The 20,000-nt window shown below is 37.2% G+C and overlaps 1 protein-coding gene across 8 annotated transcripts in view; it reads left to right on the plus strand.

The window, feature by feature from the left end:
• Positions 1-20,000, plus strand: part of LOC135219353 (doublesex- and mab-3-related transcription factor 1-like) — a 409,902-nt gene that overhangs the window by 199,821 nt on the left and 190,081 nt on the right. For 6 of the 8 annotated variants that reach the window (XM_064256038.1, XM_064256037.1, XM_064256042.1 and 3 more), the window contains exon 2: positions 551-904. The exons of the other annotated variants lie outside the window; for them this stretch is intronic. In XM_064256038.1, the coding sequence (XP_064112108.1) occupies positions 901-904 (4 nt within the window). In that variant the 5' untranslated portion in view covers positions 551-900. The remainder of the gene's footprint in view (positions 1-550; positions 905-20,000) is intronic. 8 annotated transcript variants of the gene reach the window in all.

The following is a 20,000-nucleotide window of genomic DNA, read 5'->3' on the forward strand; positions in this document are numbered from 1 at the left end:
TAAACAACCTAATTTTTACTTTGACAATTGTTATGTTAATTTTATTTCTTTAGTGGGAAAGTGTTTATGAATTCTTGTAATATTCATTCTGTTAGTTAAATAAAGCTTTTGAAGAGGCCTGGTGGAAGGCGAAATTGTCGAGCCACTAAAGTCTTTTATTCTCTTTTATCCTGTGGACTATATTGACATATCTCATCTTCGTGTTATGAAATTATATCTATATTATACATATACATATACATATCAGCATATAATATTTGTTTCTGCATATATACAGTGTTGTTTGAGAAAGGATAAGAAACCATTCATATAAATTTATACAAATAATAATGTTACATAAAACCTTGCTAAATCCCTTGTAGAACTCTCTGACTTTACTTCGGAAGACATTAAATCGACAGGTATTCCAGAGAGTTTATCATCAAATAAAGGTATTCATTCGTTGGTAACATTCAATATGCTCAGTCAACGTTAGTATATGTTTCCGCAATGAAATCTCTAATACATGGGATACTCCTTTATGTCATGAGGCTCTCTTCTTCTTTTCCAGATGGTGTGAGTAATGCGAAACTGAAGGAAGTTTTCAAGTGAACAGAAATCAAACTATTTCGGAGCAAAGACACTCGGCTGAATTCGAATAACGCCCCTTAGGACTAGTGACTATGAACGACGCCAGTCAAGAAACACCGTGATTTCCTTATCCATTACTCATTAGCATATACATTTCCACTTGGTTTCGTGGTTTCGAAGCTTCTGTTGGAATTGAAAGTATTAACCGTAACGAATAGGCGAGTGCGGCGAGATCTATTTCTGACAGGCACTTTGCGGAGCCGTTCCACAAGCAAAAGCAAAGTGCTCTCTCAAGTACTACTACTACGACGCTGAACTTACAACCTGAAGATGGGTGAGTGTTCAGTATTTTTCTCTTAGTTTTACTTAATATCAGAATTTTACTTCACTTCTCTCGTCTGTGAACCAAGATGAAGGGGCTTTTGGGGACATGTATGTAATGTATAAAGATTACACTGAGTTAGCTAAGGTCTGGTTACGGAAGTTTAGTTTGGTATGTATACTAATATATACATCTACCTCCGCTGACGTTCATCAGTGTAATCGGGTCTCCCGTAACGTTAGTGTTATGTTGTTAGGCCTATTACATTTTTTTCTTTTGTTGTCAGTCTTGGTTGATTGATTGATTGATTTTAGACACACATGCCAAGCACTATGGCAACTAAAGCCATTCAGCGCTGAAACGGAAATTGACAATGAAAAGGTCTGGAAGGTAAAACAGGAGGAAGACCTCAAAGCAGTTGCACTATGAATCAACTGTTAGGTAAGGGTGGACAGTATAATGAAAGAAACAGAATATGAATGGAGGTACAGTAAAAGGAATGAAAGCAGAAGGGACGATGCAAAGAGCCTCAAGTAATGCCTACATTTCATCGCTTGAGGTGAACTGAAGGCACTACCCCGCTACGGGGGATGTCAGTCTTGGATTCAACACCATATATCTCTACTCCTGAGGCGAGGGCACCTACGCTTTCCAAACCTAGCCGTATCACATGGGAAAAAATACACACGTTTTGCAGCCCTATAACCTGTATACTTATTTTGCAAACAATAAGAAAAATAAATAGATAAGTCTAATTTTTAAATGTGTATGTGAGTCGCAAGAGAGGGGAAATATATCAATAGTTTATTTGCTTAATAAAAGAAAGTTCAATATTTAGGCACAAAGGGAGGTAAAATTGATTTGTAGATATGAGACTATAGAGTGGTTGTGTCTGTCATAGCTGAACGATGCATAACGTTTGGGAAAAGATAGTGTTTGTAGCGTCAAAATTTGTAGCGTTAAGAATTTGAATCAGAAATGTGAAATGATTGAATTTCTGAGACATAATGCTGATTCAAAATCAAAATGGTGATAAAAAAAGGCTGCAGAAACTGGTGATTGAAATGCTTGCCAGAAGGCAAAATCTGGAAAAAAGTTGAGTATATCTTAGTTTTACCAGACCACTGAACTGATTAACAGCTCTCCTCTCCTCTAAGGGCTGCCCCGAAAGATTAATGTTTTCACGTAGCTAGGAACCAATTGGTTACTTGACAACGGGAGCTACAACTTGTGGGATCCGAACCACATCGATAACTGAATTTCTATCACCAGAAATAGATTCCTCTGATTTCGTGTTGACAGAGCAGGGAATCGAACCCGGGCCCTGAGATTGGTAGTCGAGCACGTAACCGACTCGTCCAACGAGGAACTAACATACTTAGGCTCTTAATGAGTACAAGAGTAAGGTGATGAAGGTAAATAGCAACCAGGAGGATGGCACAGTTTATGCTTATATGGATGGTGATGGAAAAGAAACGGCTGATATGTGCAGGAATCTAAGAATAAATGCAACAGATGATAGCGGGGTGCAAAACGAGGTGAGTTACCTTTGATAGGCCTTGATGTGAAGCGTGGAAGACGTGCATGCATACATACACATAACAAGTAAGCATACTAGTCCACACGTCCAACTATAGAATAATAAATATTTAATGGAATTTGTCTTTAACGAAGTATGACCTCAACATGTACATGCTTTATAATACCTATCGCCTACTGCATTCATAAAATAAAAACAAGGCAAATATTACTAACCACTGGCTATAAATCATGCTATTTTAAAAGAATCTAACTTCAGTTAACCAGAAAAATTAATTTGATTTCTACGCAACTTCTTTTTCCGAGAACTGAAAGAAGGCGGTTGTCCTCCTGATTAAGCTTTCTAAGTACAGAAGGCAGAGACATAATAATAGAAGAATGTTAATAATTATAATACGTAGGAGGCGAGCTCACAAAAGAGTAAACGGCGGGGTTTCTCTCTCATTATAGACCCATGAGTTTACAGACGCTGCCCCAGTCAGTGTTCAGTTAACTGAGTAAGTTCTCGTCCTCTTATCTCACACCTGTAAAAGGAAGGAACGTAGAATTCAAGGCAGAGGCCAATATGTTCCTCGTTGGACGATTGGGTTACATGCTAGCCTACCGATTCGGTAGTCCCGAGTTCGATTCCCAGAACTGCCGACAAGGAATCAGAGTAATTTGTTTCTGATGATAAGAAATTCTCGATATAATGTGGTTCGGATCCCACAATAAGCTGTAGGTCCCGTTGCTAGGTAACCAATTGAGTCCTAGCCACGAAGAAATACCCAATCCTTCGGGCCAGCCCTAGGAGAGCTGTTAATCAGCTCAGTGGTCTGGTAAAACTAAGATATACTTTCTTTAATTGGCAAAGGCCAAGCGCTGGGGCTTATAGTGTCATTCAGGGCTGAAAGGGAAATTGACAGCAAAAAGGTTTAGCTGTTGCGCTTTGAAACAATTGTGAGGAGAGGGCGGTACCAAGATGGAAGAAAGAATAAGGATGGAGGTACAGCAACAAGGAATGAAAGAGGTTGTAACTGGGGCCGAAGAAACGCTTAAACTATCTTCAATAATGCCTACAGTGAATCTCATATCCGTGGGAAGAATGATGTGATCATCTCAACAAACCACAATCTCTCACGAGATATACAAAGCCTCCATTATTTTTGTTTTGAATGTTTAATAAATTGTGAATTACCCTCACTAGCAAAAGATTAGTGTTGTAATATTATTTGACGCCATGATCTTTCTTGTATTAATAAGCCCATAGTAAAGGAATAATTCTTAGTATGGCATCCGCTGCCGTACCCCTGCGGGATGGTGACCAGCCAAAGTTCAAGTATACGACGATGACTGAAAAGAAACAACCTCTCTAAAACTTATCATAGAACAAAAATTTGGAATATTCCCTCACCAAGAGTTCCAGGGTCTTTTTAAAACTGTCGGAATTGTCGAAATTGAGACCAGGCCGCATATTAACAAGGTTACTTGGGGCACGTGCTAAAATCTACAGTCAAACTAAAATAAATACGCCGTGCTTTATTAGAAATATTTTTCTGCACTGTTTAACATACTTACTATTTATTTTTTTCATTTTCATTCTGATAAATAAATCATAAATATCCTTTCCTAAAATTCCTGTATTTTCAACTCAACGCGAAACACCTTTTTTAGGTCTATTTAGGCATTCCTACCCCACCCCCTACCCCCAACAATAATAATAAAGTAGTTTGTAGGCTTACTCCCAGAATAAGCGAAAAATCACTTAGCTGAATGTCATGGAAATCAGCTCGAAATCCAGTACTAGCCTCAGATCAGTAATCTTCAATATAGCTTTATAAACCCCTGCATTTTAGAATGATCAGTGAAGCATATATACGTATATTGATATGTGATGTCCAAGTCAATTCTGGCAAGTTTAGTGTCCTACTTGAGGTCTTCGTCCCAATAGGTATGATTGATTGATTGATTTATAGTTTTTAGGCACACATGCCAAGCACTTGGGCAACTTAGGCCATTCAGCTCTGAAAAGGAAATTGACAGTAAAAAATTTTGAAAGGTGCAACAGGAGGAAAACCTCGCAGTTGCGCAACGAATCAGTTGCTAGGAGAGGGTGGAAAATGAGATGGAAGAGAGAGAATATGGAAGGAGGTACAGTAAAATGAATGCAAGGAGTTACAGCTAGGGACGGAAGGGACGCCGCAAAGTACCCTAAGTAATGCCTACATTGCACCGCATGAGGTACACTGACGGCACTAGCCCCCTACAGGGCCAAGGTATGGGGCAAAACTCCCAGCAGGATTTAGGATCTTATTCATTTGGCTTCAATGTTACTTAAATAACAACTCCAGTTATTCTCCAATCTAATACCAACCCTCATCTGTGTCTATAACAAAACGAACTCTTTGACCGGTTATTTATTGATGTGGAGGTGGAGGGACACCTTTTATTTGACAAAAATAAGCTCATTCAATTTTGCTAACGAGACTCAAAACAATGAATTGTCTCTCACTCTCTCTCTTGCTTAGGTAAGTTGGAGTAACTGCTTTGACACTGAGTCCATCCTCAAGGGTGGTCGATTCTGATAGTAGCATTCATAGCCGATTTATAAGGACACCAAAAAGATACCCTGTGGAAAGTTCTCTCCATGCACCTCGTAATGAATAGTATTGATCTTACTTTTGGGTCAAATGCTCTAAAATTTATGAATTATTTCATTGAACTGGTTTGTTTTCTTTTCAAATGACTGCCATGTACATCTTACAAAATAACATGCCAGCGTATTTCTTTTTCGATATCGAAAATGATACAAGAGCTTTTCAGGTAGATGATTGCAGGCTGTTCGCCACATGTATTGTGGAAAACGTGTTGAAACCGCACTGATCTGGGTAAATTCAACTGAGCACTTCAAATACAGAGATTTAATGTGCTCTGGCCTCGTGATAATCCACACGTGTCCTATAATATTTTTTGGTAGGATTCCTGGTTCTATGGGATCACAGTATCCAGTTCCCTTAGGCATTTATCAGCAAACAAATGCCCCCATTTTTCGAGGGTTGGATGGTGGACCAGCTGTTAAGCAGATGTATGGCATCTTTGTTCTAAACACAACGCACTTTTCTGAATTCCTCTTTGTTAGCCTTTGATCTGTGAACTTTCGGGAGCATTAATGTTAACCGAGAAGTGACATTGTGGGCCTAAGAACTTTTTCTACGTTCCTCTATCCTAATTTAATATATTCAAATACGCATAATGACCTCTGGCTTATGTCTACTTTAACTATTTTAGATACGAGATCGCCAACTTCCTCTCATACATAAGAGCAGCTGTCACAGGCTTCCATCAAAGACCCGAGTTCTCTTTCCTCAACATAACTCACTTTCCCAATTCTTTAGAAGCACCCATTTCGCCGACCACGTTTAGAAAAAGACCCACTATCAGTCTCCCCATTCGAAAAACAGGACGTAACTATGACGTTCAGTTGCCAACAGCTAGGGGTTTTGCCAAAGGTAAACACTTTTACAGATCAAAGCGAAACTAAAATGAAAACTGCTCTATTTATCAAATTAAAAAATTACCTTCCATGATAGAACAGAGAAATGTTTCAGCATTTACACGCATTTCCGGAGAGAGAGAGAGAGAGAGAGAGAGAGAGAGAGAGAGAGAGAGAGTTTTTATGTTTAGAAAGAATTTTTCTGTATAAAAACACACATAAATTCTTCTAAACGATAATAAAACAAAAATAGACAAATCAATCTCCATAGAATAGAAAGGAGTTATTAACTATGTTTACGCTCTTTAATGAAAAAAAAAAAAAAGAAGTCTGTCACAACTCCCTGTGCGATCAAGCAAAGAACGCTTACGAGGTAAAGTAGGAATCTCCCTGTATAGGCCCTGGACGTTTTCACAGTGGGCTGAAATGAAGCCAATCGAAAAGAGTGAACACTTGAGAATAAACTGCTTTAAATAAGAATTAAACTGTAATCAAGCGAATGAGAATAGATAATCCCCGAATTTTAAAATTCTATTTTGTCAGATTATTTAGGTACAAGCCCAAAAGATAACTGAACAAAATTTAAACTACAACTTACGACAGGCGTTCCAGGACTCTGTTGGTGTCAAATTCTGTTTCGATTTCCTATCCTGAAAGTTAAACTACCGCCAAGAAATGATGGTTCCACTAACAACGCTTTGGTTAAGTTGGTTCTGAAAGTCATAACTATGTTAATTATCGGATATTGAAGGTGATATCTATTAAGACGCTGGTGAATATGGACACCATTACGATGATAAGTCACTGCACTGCAAAGTCACAACATATATTACTGCAAACACTAGGCTAATGTAATGTTGTCCGTTAGGTTGATTGTATCAAGGCGATGAAGTGTCAACTTCTATATACTGAAGTGTTGACAGGTGACGGATAGCGGCGTGACTAGAACTACTCCATAATAAGGGCATCGCTAAAGAGATATTAAAGCAAAAATCCCTCTATGAGTAGCAGCGGTCATTGCTATAACCGCTATAACCGGTATAGCTGGGAGAACTCAGACTTGTTCAAATGACACGAGGTAGATTTTGTTTCCATTTTCTTTATGTCAAGGACGCAGAAGCAAAAATGGCAAAACAACAGGGCGTGATCCGACCTCCAGCTTACTCAGGGCACGTGCTAAAATCTGCGGTCAAACAGATCGTTGTTTCACCAAGGAAAATTGAAATGGATGCGCTATATTTTATTAGAAAGAATTTTTCTGTATTGTTTAACATGTACATTATTTATGTTTTCTACATTTTTATTCTAATAAATAAACCATAAATATCCTATTCTAAAATTCCCGTATCTTTAACTCAATGCAAAACTCCTTTTTCAGACCTTTTTAGGCTTTCCTACCCCTTCAACAACAGCAACAACAAAGTAGTTTGTAGAGTAAGTGAAACTACAGCAGGGGACAGAACCATCCATTGTTAAGTATATAGCTACTCAACCGAAGCAGAACCATCTGCTATGCCACTTTGCAAGTTCACCCGACCTTTATAGGGTTCTAGGTGTTCTAGTGCAGGACTCCTTATATCCAGATGAGAATAAATGACTGTTAAAATTTTACCTAAAAATCGAAATCATGAAACTCTCATCAAGAAAAAATATTCTGGAGGGATTTCATTACAAAACCTGTCCATGTTGAATTGCATTCTATGCATGTAGAACTTTTATGGACCGCAATAAATACTATATCTGCTATCAAGGTAAGGTCATTTTCAGACTTGAGTTAAATAAAGATCTTCTATGAATGAGTTAACTTTCTGACACACTAAGTTCAAAGGTTCATATTAAAAGAAAAAAAGTCAGAACACACACACACACACAAACACACACACACAAGCAATTCAGTATCGATAACTTGTCTTCTGTCTCAAGCACAGGAAAAGAAAGCATTCAGAACTGGGTCCCAGCGTTGTTTCCCTTAATCACCAGGCTATAGATTGACGTACACAAGCATATTTGTCTATTGGAATGGGAAAAATTCATCAACATCTGTTTAACACTGGCTTCTTCTGCCGCTTTTACTCTGCTTTCCTTCACCCCAGTCCTGCCACATTTACAATTTCTTTCTAAGGGTTCACATTTTGCAAATTAAAAAACTGATTCTTGCCAGTGCTTTCAAATCTCAAGTATAATTAAGCATATATAAGTGAAAATGAGGGCAAAACTTACTATTTTATAAGCGAAATCAATTTATCTATGAGGAACGTTGCTCAATGTGTCAATTAATTGTGTCCTTGTAGGTCTGACCGAGCGAGCTGTTTTGGGTTTCGTGTGAACCTAATGTTTGCAAAGAAAAGCAAAGATGAATATAATTTTCCCACATGCTTCAGTCATGCAATATATCTAGCATTTTAGCATGGAATATGAACATTTCAGTGATGTATCCTAGGTTATCTCAAATATTCATTCGATTCTAGAATAATGTAATTAGGAGTTCAAGCAAAGCCGAACACGCCAGTCTGGCGCCAGGTCTTTATTTCCTACGAGCTTGATGGCGTACGCTACGGTGTGCTGGAACGCGGCATGCCTGTCACGTCTCCCCTACCCAGCCGATCCCCTACCTACCTCGCAGCGGACGAACAAGTTTGCAAGATAGTGTAGATGTGTCATGTTTCCCTTACCCTCCCGATCGCCTACCTCCCTCGCAGCCCCCCGGGGCGGACAAACAGGTTTGCTGGATAAGTGTGGATGTGTCATGTTTCCCTTACCCTCCCGATCGCCTAACTACCTCGCATCCACCCGTGGCGGACAAACAGGTTCACAGGAGGAGGGTGGAAGTGTCATGTCTCCCACTACCCTTTTGAGCCCCTACCTACCCCGCCCTAGTTGAAAGATCCACTTGGGTTTTATTGTTACAGATTATTAAACATTGCTAAGCTTAAGAAGTCCAGCGAATCAAAATCTGATGGCCCGATGGCAGAACGAACAGGGTTTCCATTAAGAGGCCAAAAACGAAATTAAAAAAAGAAAAGAAAAAGGTGAGGTCCTCGTTGAAAGCAACAGAAAACTTCATAATCTAATTAAGAGATGAAATTATTCGTTTTTAAATTAGCAGTTCTGCATCCCGACAAGGCACTTGAAATTTTGCGTGACGGTAGTTCTTCAAACCGACGCGACGGCGTGTCCAGGGCTGAGACTGGAACGCGTTAGAAAGAGCGGCTGGAATCCTGGAAGAGCGCTTGGTAACTGCAACCTGATTTGAGAAGGGCTTTTTCCCCTGCCCCCTTAATTCTCGCGCATTGCCAATCCTGTCAAAAAATTCGTCCCCACTTCTTTTGCATTTTTTAACATTGCAGCGTTTCATGTCTCTATTTAGATTTTGCCTTTTTAGCCCAAAGCTTTCCAGGATAGAATTGACATTTTAATCTTTTATGCTTTTGGAATTGGCCATTCATTTTTCTTTTGTTTTTCTCTTTTTCGATTGAGCATCAGATCGCAGCACTGCATACGAACGCCTGGTGAGAGAGAGATTCAGAATCGATATCCCAAAAATAAGGAAATCGATTGCATTTAACGAATTTTTCTGGTTTGGGGTCAGCCATTTCGTTGGTTTTTCTTTCCGCTTCAAAAGACAGTTTTTTTTTATCTCCTTTTAATCAAAACTCAACACATTTCTTTGACAACTCCACGCAAGACGGTTAAAAAAAAATTCGTATTTGGTACGGTGGAGCTCGATATTGCAGCATATATATACTATATATATGTGTGTGTATATATATGTGTGCATATATGTGTTTATATATATATATATATATATATATATATATATATATAATATTATATATATACATCTATATGTAAATGAAGACAAAATCCACGAAGGAAAGAATAACGATGGAGCCTTTAGACTTCTTGTCCTTTCCCCAGTCTGCCAAGTAAAGGACAAGAAGTCGGAAGGCCTTGCAGTACTCCATTGCTTCTCTTTCTTTCCTTTGCGTATTTTTGTCTTTATTTATATATTCATCACGCTCCATATTTTCTCTGATTCAATTATATATATATATATATATATATATATGTATATATATATATATATATAGATATATATATATATATAATATATATATATATATATATATATATATATATATATATATATAAGAAAGTTTTGGATGGCGCCAGAAGGGTAGCTACTAACTTCATGCCATTTCTCTTAACCATAAGAGACGTCTGTACCCGTTCACACCTGGTTCAACCGGTATTCATAGTATAGGTAGCGGGGCTGATCAAACCCCGGACCTTGCAGATGCGACCCATTTGCTCTAAACAAATGCCTCTCGACAATAACAGCACCTGATATATATATATATATATATATATATATATATATATATATATATATATATATATATATATATATGCATATTGGAATTTCATTTTTTTCATAACTAAATTACTCAGACATTCAGCAAGGATTTCGCTAACATTCATCACTGAAAACATTTGCAGTCAGCTAGAATGCATTTGCTTTACTTTTTATTTTTATATTCTGTTGTTGCGTTGTTTTTGACTAAGCTGGTGTTGTGCCAGCACGGACTCTTGCTCATAGAGCAACCCATAGAGTTTTATTCTCAATTCAGGATCAGTGTACAACATTCGCACATTGCTTGAATTTAGAGGACTATAAAATGGTCGCATTAAAACTGCAATATAGCCCCCCCGCTTTTTTGTGTTGGTAATCGTATAAGGAAATAGCCTCGAACAACTCTAAATACTCCATTTCCAATAAGCCTGGGTATTCATTCAATTAAAAATCTTATATACGATGGACTAGGGCAAGACAAGCAACCCGAGTCTTCTAGATAGCTGCTTGTAATACAATAAGCACGTAGGATTATCTGATTTGACGTAAACAAACCGGTCATGCATAAAAGCAAGCAAGCCTAATTCTACGTTCTAAAACTGGCCTCAAGGGCAAGCACACCCGCCTAACTCGATTTGCAAAAGCAGAAGGAAACGTCGGCCACACACGCAATGCAGTGAGTCTTTCGCCCTTGAAATACATGAAGAGAATATGAGAATGAGGATTAACTCTTAGATATCTCTGGCAGCGGATAGACTTCGTTACCTGTAATAACCTGAGGCTCCTGATCCGCGATTTTTTTTTATGATTTGCTAATATATATTCACTGCATAAATTGGAAAATAGCAAGAAAAAACATTTATTTCAAAAATGAGCAAAAGTTACTTCTATGCAATCGACTTTACTGTGCAACGTATAATGCTGTACTAAAGTCTCAGTCGCGGCCCAGAAAACCTTCAGCCACGGCCTGTTGATAGCCTGTGTTGTTGGCACCTAAAACGGTGCCTGACGCACGTTCATGGCTAACTTTAACCTTAAATAGAATAAAAAAAACTACTGAGGCTAGAGGGCTGCAATTTGGTATGTTTGATGATTGGAGCGTGGATGATCAACATAGCAATTTGCAGCCCTCTCGTCTCAGTAATTATTAAGATATGAGGGCAGACAAAAAAGTAAGGCGGGCAGGAAGAAAATTATTCTCGCTTCTATAATTGTATCTTTAATACCGAAATTAATACTAATAAATTTGACTTTTCAGGATTATTTTGGCAAAAGATAAATATCCATCCTCCGGTGAGATAGGACTTTCAGTATAATATAAATGGTCATTTGGCATTTAAGGAGTTTGGTTGGAGATGCTTTCTGGCGTCCAGCTTATACATTCCCCGCCCTTTTGACCTCACTGTCCTAAATCCTGTTTCCGTATATATTTCTGGTATGTTTTGCAACTTCAAAATTGTAATTTCATAACACTTTTTTCAAATTAATATTAACATAATTTGAATAACATTTCAAATACCAATCCCATGCGTTTATTATCTTATTTCGTGAGACATTTTAATGAGAGTATCCACATGACTGTCTGTTTGCAAGCAAATAATTTTTTTTTTATATAAATTTTCAAAATTTCCCAGTTTATGCAACACTGGCAACGATGGCCGATAACGTCATGATCGTAGTTCACGGTGCTAAATAAGAGAAAAAAGTAAGTAAATAAAAATAAAACAAAATAAAATATTTAAAATCTGAGTGGAGATTTTATAATGGAGATTATTGATAGTTGTTAATTTTGCTGAATTCATCGGAAATCTAAATAGCTGAGCTTTAGTACACAACAGTTACTACAAGGAATTAAATCGTGGACAGACACCGTTGATCCGCAAGTGCATCTTGGAGAGCTGCAGAACGTGGTTTAACAAGGCGTGATCCGACTTCCATCTAGAAAGAATTTTTATGTACTGTTTAACATGCATATTTATTATTTTTTACATTTTCATTCTGATAAATATATCATATATGTCCTATTCTAAAATTCCTGTATCTTTAACTCAGCCCGAGACACATTTTTCAGACCATTTTAGGCTTTCCTACCGTCGGCAACCGTCGCCCCCCCCCCCCCCCCCCCCCCCCCCCCCTCCCTTCAACAAGAACAACACTAACAACAACAAAGGAGTTTGTAGGCTTACTCCCCGAGTAAGCGAAAATGAAGAAATAAAATGGAAAATGTCCCAGCATTTCATTACTAACCAGGGTATCTATACATCTAACTGTCTACAATGCACTCCGTGGAATAATGTTCATGGAGAAATGACCACTACAGTGACAGTGAAAAGACTCCCTTGATAAGAAGCTCTATTAGTAATCATTCAAAAACAATTGTTAGACACCCCAGGGGTTCTTCAATCGACTTTCTAAAGTCGACGTTTCTCTGCCCAATTTCAGGGAGTTTATTTGAGTGGGTCTCAATGCTCCTTTCCTTCAACGTTACTATGTCAAAGTGAAAGGAATATCTGTATTACTGCATGCGGGAGTTCTCATCTATCTATTGCCATGACCTCTAATCTTGGATGTGACATCTCTGACTTGAGAGCATCTGCAGCACAATTTTCCTTCTTACTACAGCTCCCTCTTTTGCTCTTCTTTGAAGTCCGCATTCAGAGCAAAACTTGAATGGTGGACATCAGAAAATACCTTCTGTTTCTCTTCTTTTTACTTTTCTATTAAAGAAAACTACTGAGATGACTTTCTGTTTGTCCGTCCGCTCTCAGATCTTAAAAACTGTCGAGGCTAGAGGGCTGCAAATTGGTATGTTGATCATTCACCCTTCAATCATCTAACATACCCAAACTGCAGCCCTCTAGCCTCAGTATTTTTTATCTTATTTAAAGCTAGCACCTACACAGGCCACCAGTGGGGCTGAAATTGTCATGGGATGGCTAAGAGCTTCATGCATGCATTATAGGCTGTACAGAAAACTCGATTGCGCCGAGGAAACTTGAGCGGAGTTTTTACTTGTTTCTTCTACAATTTTAAGTCTGCTATATACTGGCTTGAGCATGACTTGCTTACTTCTGAAATTTCTAGATCACTTCATGAGGCCTTAATTTCGTCTTGTTAACATAATTACTGTTAGTGCAAACTATGTCGTCAGATTCACTGCTTTGATTATTTTGTCTTGAGCAGTTGCATTTAATTATATATCGCCTGTTACGTGTTTATTTATTTTCTTTGGCATTAGAGAACTGAACCATGACTTTGCAGATCAAGAGAAAATCTATCGTTCGGTAATTGATAATGTCATGTTTGTAACTTGATATTACTCCTGCAATAAGGTTAAAGCAGATCCCGCTCCAGTGTTGCCGTTTTGTGGGTTTTCGTCTGATAACGTCTTTAAATAGTGATATCTGGCATCTCTCTCTGGACACCTGACTGCGAATGCATCTTTTTTGTAAAAAAAAGAAAAAGAAAAATTACTTTGATAAAAAAATTACCATAGATAAAACATATACAGAATATAATTTCATATATTTACTCCTTAAATACAAAGGTTAAACATGTATCAAAATTTGTAAAGTCGAATCTAATATCCATCTCCTACTGATAGTCAACTTTCACAATGACGGAGGCGAATTATGCAGGTGCAATTGCAACGGCATCACTGACGTTTAGTTGTTTACTCACACTGAGTGCGGTCAAGGCGGCAACGCTGGGCCCCGCTCTTTAAAAAGATTCAACGAGTCTACCAACGTATAGTGCACAAATGGCTAGTCTCGACCGCAGTTTCAGTTTGAACATCGAGATGAATCTTGATTCAAATGAAATATTTGACTTCAAAACTTTTAGCGAACTAAACAGTGCTGGCTATATGTAGCTGCGTCCTAGAAAACAAATACCCGCACTGGTTGGTGATTCATATAACAGGGTTCTCTCCTAGATACCAACCCCCAAGGATTGTTAACCCGTTCTGTATCCACCTTTGCAGCGTGTTTAGTACGAGCCCCTTAGGGATGACTGTAAAAGCATAAACAAAAGACTGTAAATGTCATGAAGATAATGACCCCAAAGAAATATTAGTCCTAATAGGATTTGTTTCCCGGGATCCCGGAATCCCGGAATCCAGGAATCCCGGACAATTTTCAGTGTTTAATGATCCCGGGATATTTTTGCACATCCCGAGAAATCCCGGGATAAAATTCAGTAAAAAAATAGGGAAAAATTTGATTGCAGGATGGCTATGGACTTGTTGTTCTCTTTATATTTATATATAGTGTACATACAGTACATACAGACAGTTTCTGTCACTATCTGTGTGATAATAATGATAGACGTCTAGATTATATCACTGTTTTGATATTTATATAAATACTTTATATTTTCAGTGAATAGTATTTTCCTATCAACAACATCTTGCTAGTTGCAAAATTGCAAGTTGCAACACTTTTGCAAGATAAGGGCTGTCAAATAAATCCGTGGAGGGAAGATAATGCGTCTGTTCCAGTGTTACCAGTTTATCGCAGGAGCTAAATCTATAGAGGACGGGATATAAAACCGTGACAAAATAATCATGTACAATTTCGCAGACTTTTCAAGAGGAACATATTCATTCTTTATCATGGTGAAAGCTAATGCTATATTTTGTATATATTCACGCGAAGCAGTATATATATATATATATATGGATACATATATATATATATATATATAAATATATATATATATATGTATATGTTGATGTATGTGTGTGTGTATATATATATATATATATATATATATATACATACAATATATATATATATATATATATATATATATATATATATATATATATATATATATATATACATATATACATATATAAATATACACACACGTAAATATGCATACACAGTATATACCTACTATTATCTAGTAATGTTAAGCAAAGCAAAAACTTGAAATGGAAACTAGGTATAATGTACAATTTTAGACAATTGAAAATCCCGGGAATTCCCGGGATCCCGGGATTGGGACTAATTTTATCCCGGAATCCCGGGACAAAGAAAAAGCTCCAAAAAGAAAATCACTTGTCCTAGATAACGACCCCCGACCTTTGTTGGGGTCAGTATCTAGAAACAATCCCATAACAGGTTAGTTCTGGCATCATTTCATTTCTGATTGCCTGAAGAAGACAAAGGCCACCTACATTTTTATAGCAATGTATGTGATTTGGCTCTTATAATTGGTATTTCATCTACAGTTGTGACTAAAGTCAAAATTCCCAAGCGCCTTTGGCCAGTAAGCCGTAGTAATAGAGACCTCATTTAGCCGATTTATTCCAAAGACTATTAACACAAAAAGTAAAAAAGCTGAAGTCAATTAAGAATTGATAAATATTAGAACGGGATCGTTGGCCTATAAAAATACCAGCGATGAATGTTGACAACAATTACATGAGGAAATCGATTGAGATCCATTTTCTACCTTCTTCGTCCGAACTGATAAGTAAAGTGGAGGGAGAGATAACCTGGAAGCGGCAAAGACCTCAATTCTACCGATACGTGATCAGACACCGATTAAGAATTGCCAGTGTAATTTACTGAAGGTTATAGTGCCTCTGTAGTCCCAAAACACGAAGGTACTTTTACGTATCTTATAAGAAAAGAATTATAAAAATAAAATTGTTCGCATCTCACTTTCACATAAATGAAATAAGAAGTTAAAGTATTCTCTGCAGCCTTTATGTAGTCTTAATACTTCATGAGAGAGAGAGAGAGACAGAGAGAGACAGAGAGTTGAGCTTACTGATAAGGCATTTAAAACTTTCTTCTGACCCTTGTAGATTCCTTTAACCAGCTCACAGAAATAAATAAAATAGTAACAGTCTCAGGTGTCATATTACCTCGCTTGTCAATCTTTTTACATGCATATACCCAGAAGCACACACACACACACGCACGCGCACACACACACACACACACACACACACACACACACACAACACACATATATATATATATAATATATAATATATATATATATATATATATATATATATATTCGATATAAAGGCATCATAATAAGATATCTGCAAGGCAAATGACCAATTCCAAGCAAATTTGTTCGTCGTATCAAACCCCGGTTTAGTGGCCGATAAACCTCCAAAGTCTATTCTTAAGAATTTCAGGAGACGGTGGTGATGATGGTAATAAGCAGCCTAAGAAAATAGAAGAAACTTGTTAAGGCGTCAACAGCACTGCGTGGAAAAGACTCCCTTTGGGCCCCGGCGGTGGGTACCAGTCTAGTGCAAGCAGGATCTTTTCTAAATCCTAGTTACAAGCTCCAGTAGGACACGAGAAACTCGCGCTAATGGCGCACGAAATGCGTCAAGACTTCCACGGCCCTTTGAAGCTTTTTTTTTAATCATTCCTCGTCTGCATCACACGGCAAAAGAGAGAGAGAGAGAGAGAGAGAGAGAGAGAGAGAGAGAGAGAGAGAGATAAACTTCAAGCAAGCGATGTAGAGTCAAGTTGGGAGCAAGAAGTGACACTCAAGCGAACTTCATCGAGCAAGCAGAAACAGATGGAAAGGACTGAAATGGCGCGGGTCATACTTCTGGTCAACAGCAATATTTCTCGCCAATCAAAGCTGCCGGCAGCCTTGCCCAACAGCATCTGATCTGCTGACGAAACAAGCACGCTTAACCTCTGCCAAAAACAAACGAAGCGGCAAGAACCAGGTAATATCTCCAGCCGAAGAGAAAACGAACTTCATTTGCGCCAAGATCAAACAAAGCTCAGAGGAAGAAGGGCATCATTTGTTTCCTTGGAGTTGCCATGATTTGCACAGCAAGTCTTTGCAAAGTTATTGCTGAGGCTATGATTGAAAGCGACGTCTGAGAAAAAGAAGGGCAGAAGGGCCAGGCTCCGGAAAGCACCTCGGAGCCAAGGCGAGACAGCTGTTGGCACTTCTGCTGGAGTGTCAATTAACTCTGAAATAGAGCTGAAGTGTCCATGTAGAATGATAGCTGTCATAAACAAACACTTAGATAGTATTTGAGAAGTTACAGAACTTCGCAAGATTATGAATATGAACACATAAATGCGGGTGCGCGCTTCTATGAAAATGTATGGAGACATTGGCTTATGTGAGGACACGCACTTGGATATGAATGAATGGCATCTTATCACCTTATCTATATCATTATCATTAACGTTATTCAGAGGCTTATATCTAAGAAGCAATTCTCTCCTGAGCATACTAAATACCTACTTTACTTTAATACTATAAATTGCCATCAAAACGCGTTCAAGAAATAATATTTTTTTTTTGTTAAAGCATATCTTCTCAAGTTCAAAGCTTTAACTTTAATCTGAGATGTTAAAACAACAACTTAGCAACAGACGATATTGATATAATAGGACTACTTTTATTTCTTTTTTTATGCCAAGTTTAACGGGATCCGTTAAAAATAGCCCCTTACTAACCTTGGCCGAAAATCAAGTCACAGGAAAAAGTCATCACTTGGAAAAGTCGAAATTTTGGCCAGGAGAAAAGTCACAGGAAAAGAGTCACATTAATTCATGATGGCCAGTAATAAAGACACGGAAAAATTCACAATATCCCTTGGGGGTCATTATCTTTATGATATTTACAGATTTCTGTGTCTGTATTTACGGTCATCCTCAACAGAGTTGTATTAAAAACGCCACAAAGTTAGATACGTGGATACACTCGGGTTAAAACCCTGAAAGGGGGTCATTATCTAGGAAAGATTAATGTGACATTTTTTCTGTGAATTTTTTCTTTTATTTTTTCTGTGACTTTTCAGTTGGATTCCCCAGGCCAGAGGGTAACACGACAGTACTAATATTGAGAATAACAATAAACACATTAAAAATTATTACAGTTTGAAACTGATTGTATACAACTGAATTCCAGCTAGGGACCTTAGGTAGCTGCAGAAGTCAATTACGGAAAAAAGCAAATCTCAGTAATAATAATAATAATAATAATAATAATAATAATAATAATAATAATAATAATAATAATAATAATAAAATGGACGGCTCAGTACGTTTAAGGATTCTTGGTGAATAACTAGAGAATTAAGTTTGCAGATATTTCTGTCCACTTTAAATAAAAAATTTTCGAAATCTGGCAGAGAATTTTATGGTCAGTTAAGTTTTATTTACTTATTTAATGTTTTTCTTCTATTATGCTCAGTTAGGTAGTCATTCACAAACTTGACGAAGACTCCTTACCTCCAAAGCGGGCTCTGTGACAGAATTGATTATATCAAAGTCGGCAATACAAAGCACCAAGCGCATGTTCTAGAGCAGTGGTTCTCAACCCGGGGGGGACGTCAGTAATTTCCAGGGGAGGAGCGAGCCCTAGGGAAAAATGAAAATTTCCCTAATTATATATTCATTATTCTGTTAACAAGAGTGAAGAACTGATATTCATAAGTTTATGAAAACAATGCAAAGGTATCCCTTTACCACGTTTTGGAAATGTTTACCTCCCTCCCTATCACTCGAAACGCGCCCCCCTCTCTCTCTCTCTCTCTCTCTCTCTCTCTCTCTCTCTCTCTCTCTCTCTCTCTCTCTCTCTCTCTCTCTCTCTTTTAATCTGAGGAGGACTTTTACTCATAGATTCAAGGAAGGCGGGTAATAAAAATGTTAAGAACCACTGTTCTACAGTATTAAGGGCTAGTCCATCAGTGAAATAATTTTATGGTGTCATGCTGAGGAATGCAAAAAGAAACCTCATCCCATAACTCAAATAAATAATCATGCAATGAAAGATCAGAGTTTTTTCTTGATTCTTATACAGATGTGTATGTATCTGTTTTTATTTTTCTATTTCTTTTACTATTGTACATAACCCGTTTTTTGGCCTTATTGACGAGAACTTTGGATTGGTTTCAAAGAGCTTTTCAGTATCTGACTCTAATTCGATCTTCAAAAAATCATTATTATTATCATTATTGTTATTATTATTATTATTATTATTATTATTATTATTATTATTATTATTATTATTATTATTATTATTATTATTATTATTATTATTTTTCTTTTACACTACAGGCCTAGAATATATATTGGTTTTATCCTTTTTTGGCTCCTGCTCCTCGTGCACCTCATGTGTCACAATGTTACCTCCACCTTTAGTCGATGATGGCATTTAAAATCATGCACTTATAATATGCAAAGCTCTTTTTCTCTATATTATTGGGTTATCATTTACTTTTGCCTTTAAAATTAATTTTAAGATAACAATATGAAATTGCTTCTAGAACTTCATAAAATTATTTTTCCATATATTTTACTATTATTTAACCTACTAACATAACTAAATTGCATTTTAATGCGCTAACATAAAGTAGGCTAAAAAGACAATTATATTATACATATATATATATATATATATATATATATATATATATATATATATATATATATATATATATATATATATATATACAGCTAATCAGTCGATATATGAAGATCAGAGGGCAGTGGACACAAGCTGGCACATAAAAACATCTTCATTAGCGCCGACGTTTCAAGACAACAAGTCTCATTTTCAAGGCTGTAAATAAAAAAATAAATGAAGTAGATTATAAAAGCAAACAAATTATACAGAAAAATGTTTACAACCAAATTTACATCAGGATACATTCATCATTGCAGGAGGTACCAACCCGTATATATGTTACGGCCATTTTGCAAAATTGGTCATTTTACAAAATTGCCGGCCAT

This window comes from Macrobrachium nipponense, chromosome 1 (genome assembly GCF_015104395.2).
Source record: "Macrobrachium nipponense isolate FS-2020 chromosome 1, ASM1510439v2, whole genome shotgun sequence".
Classification (NCBI taxonomy): Eukaryota; Metazoa; Arthropoda; class Malacostraca; order Decapoda; family Palaemonidae; genus Macrobrachium; species Macrobrachium nipponense.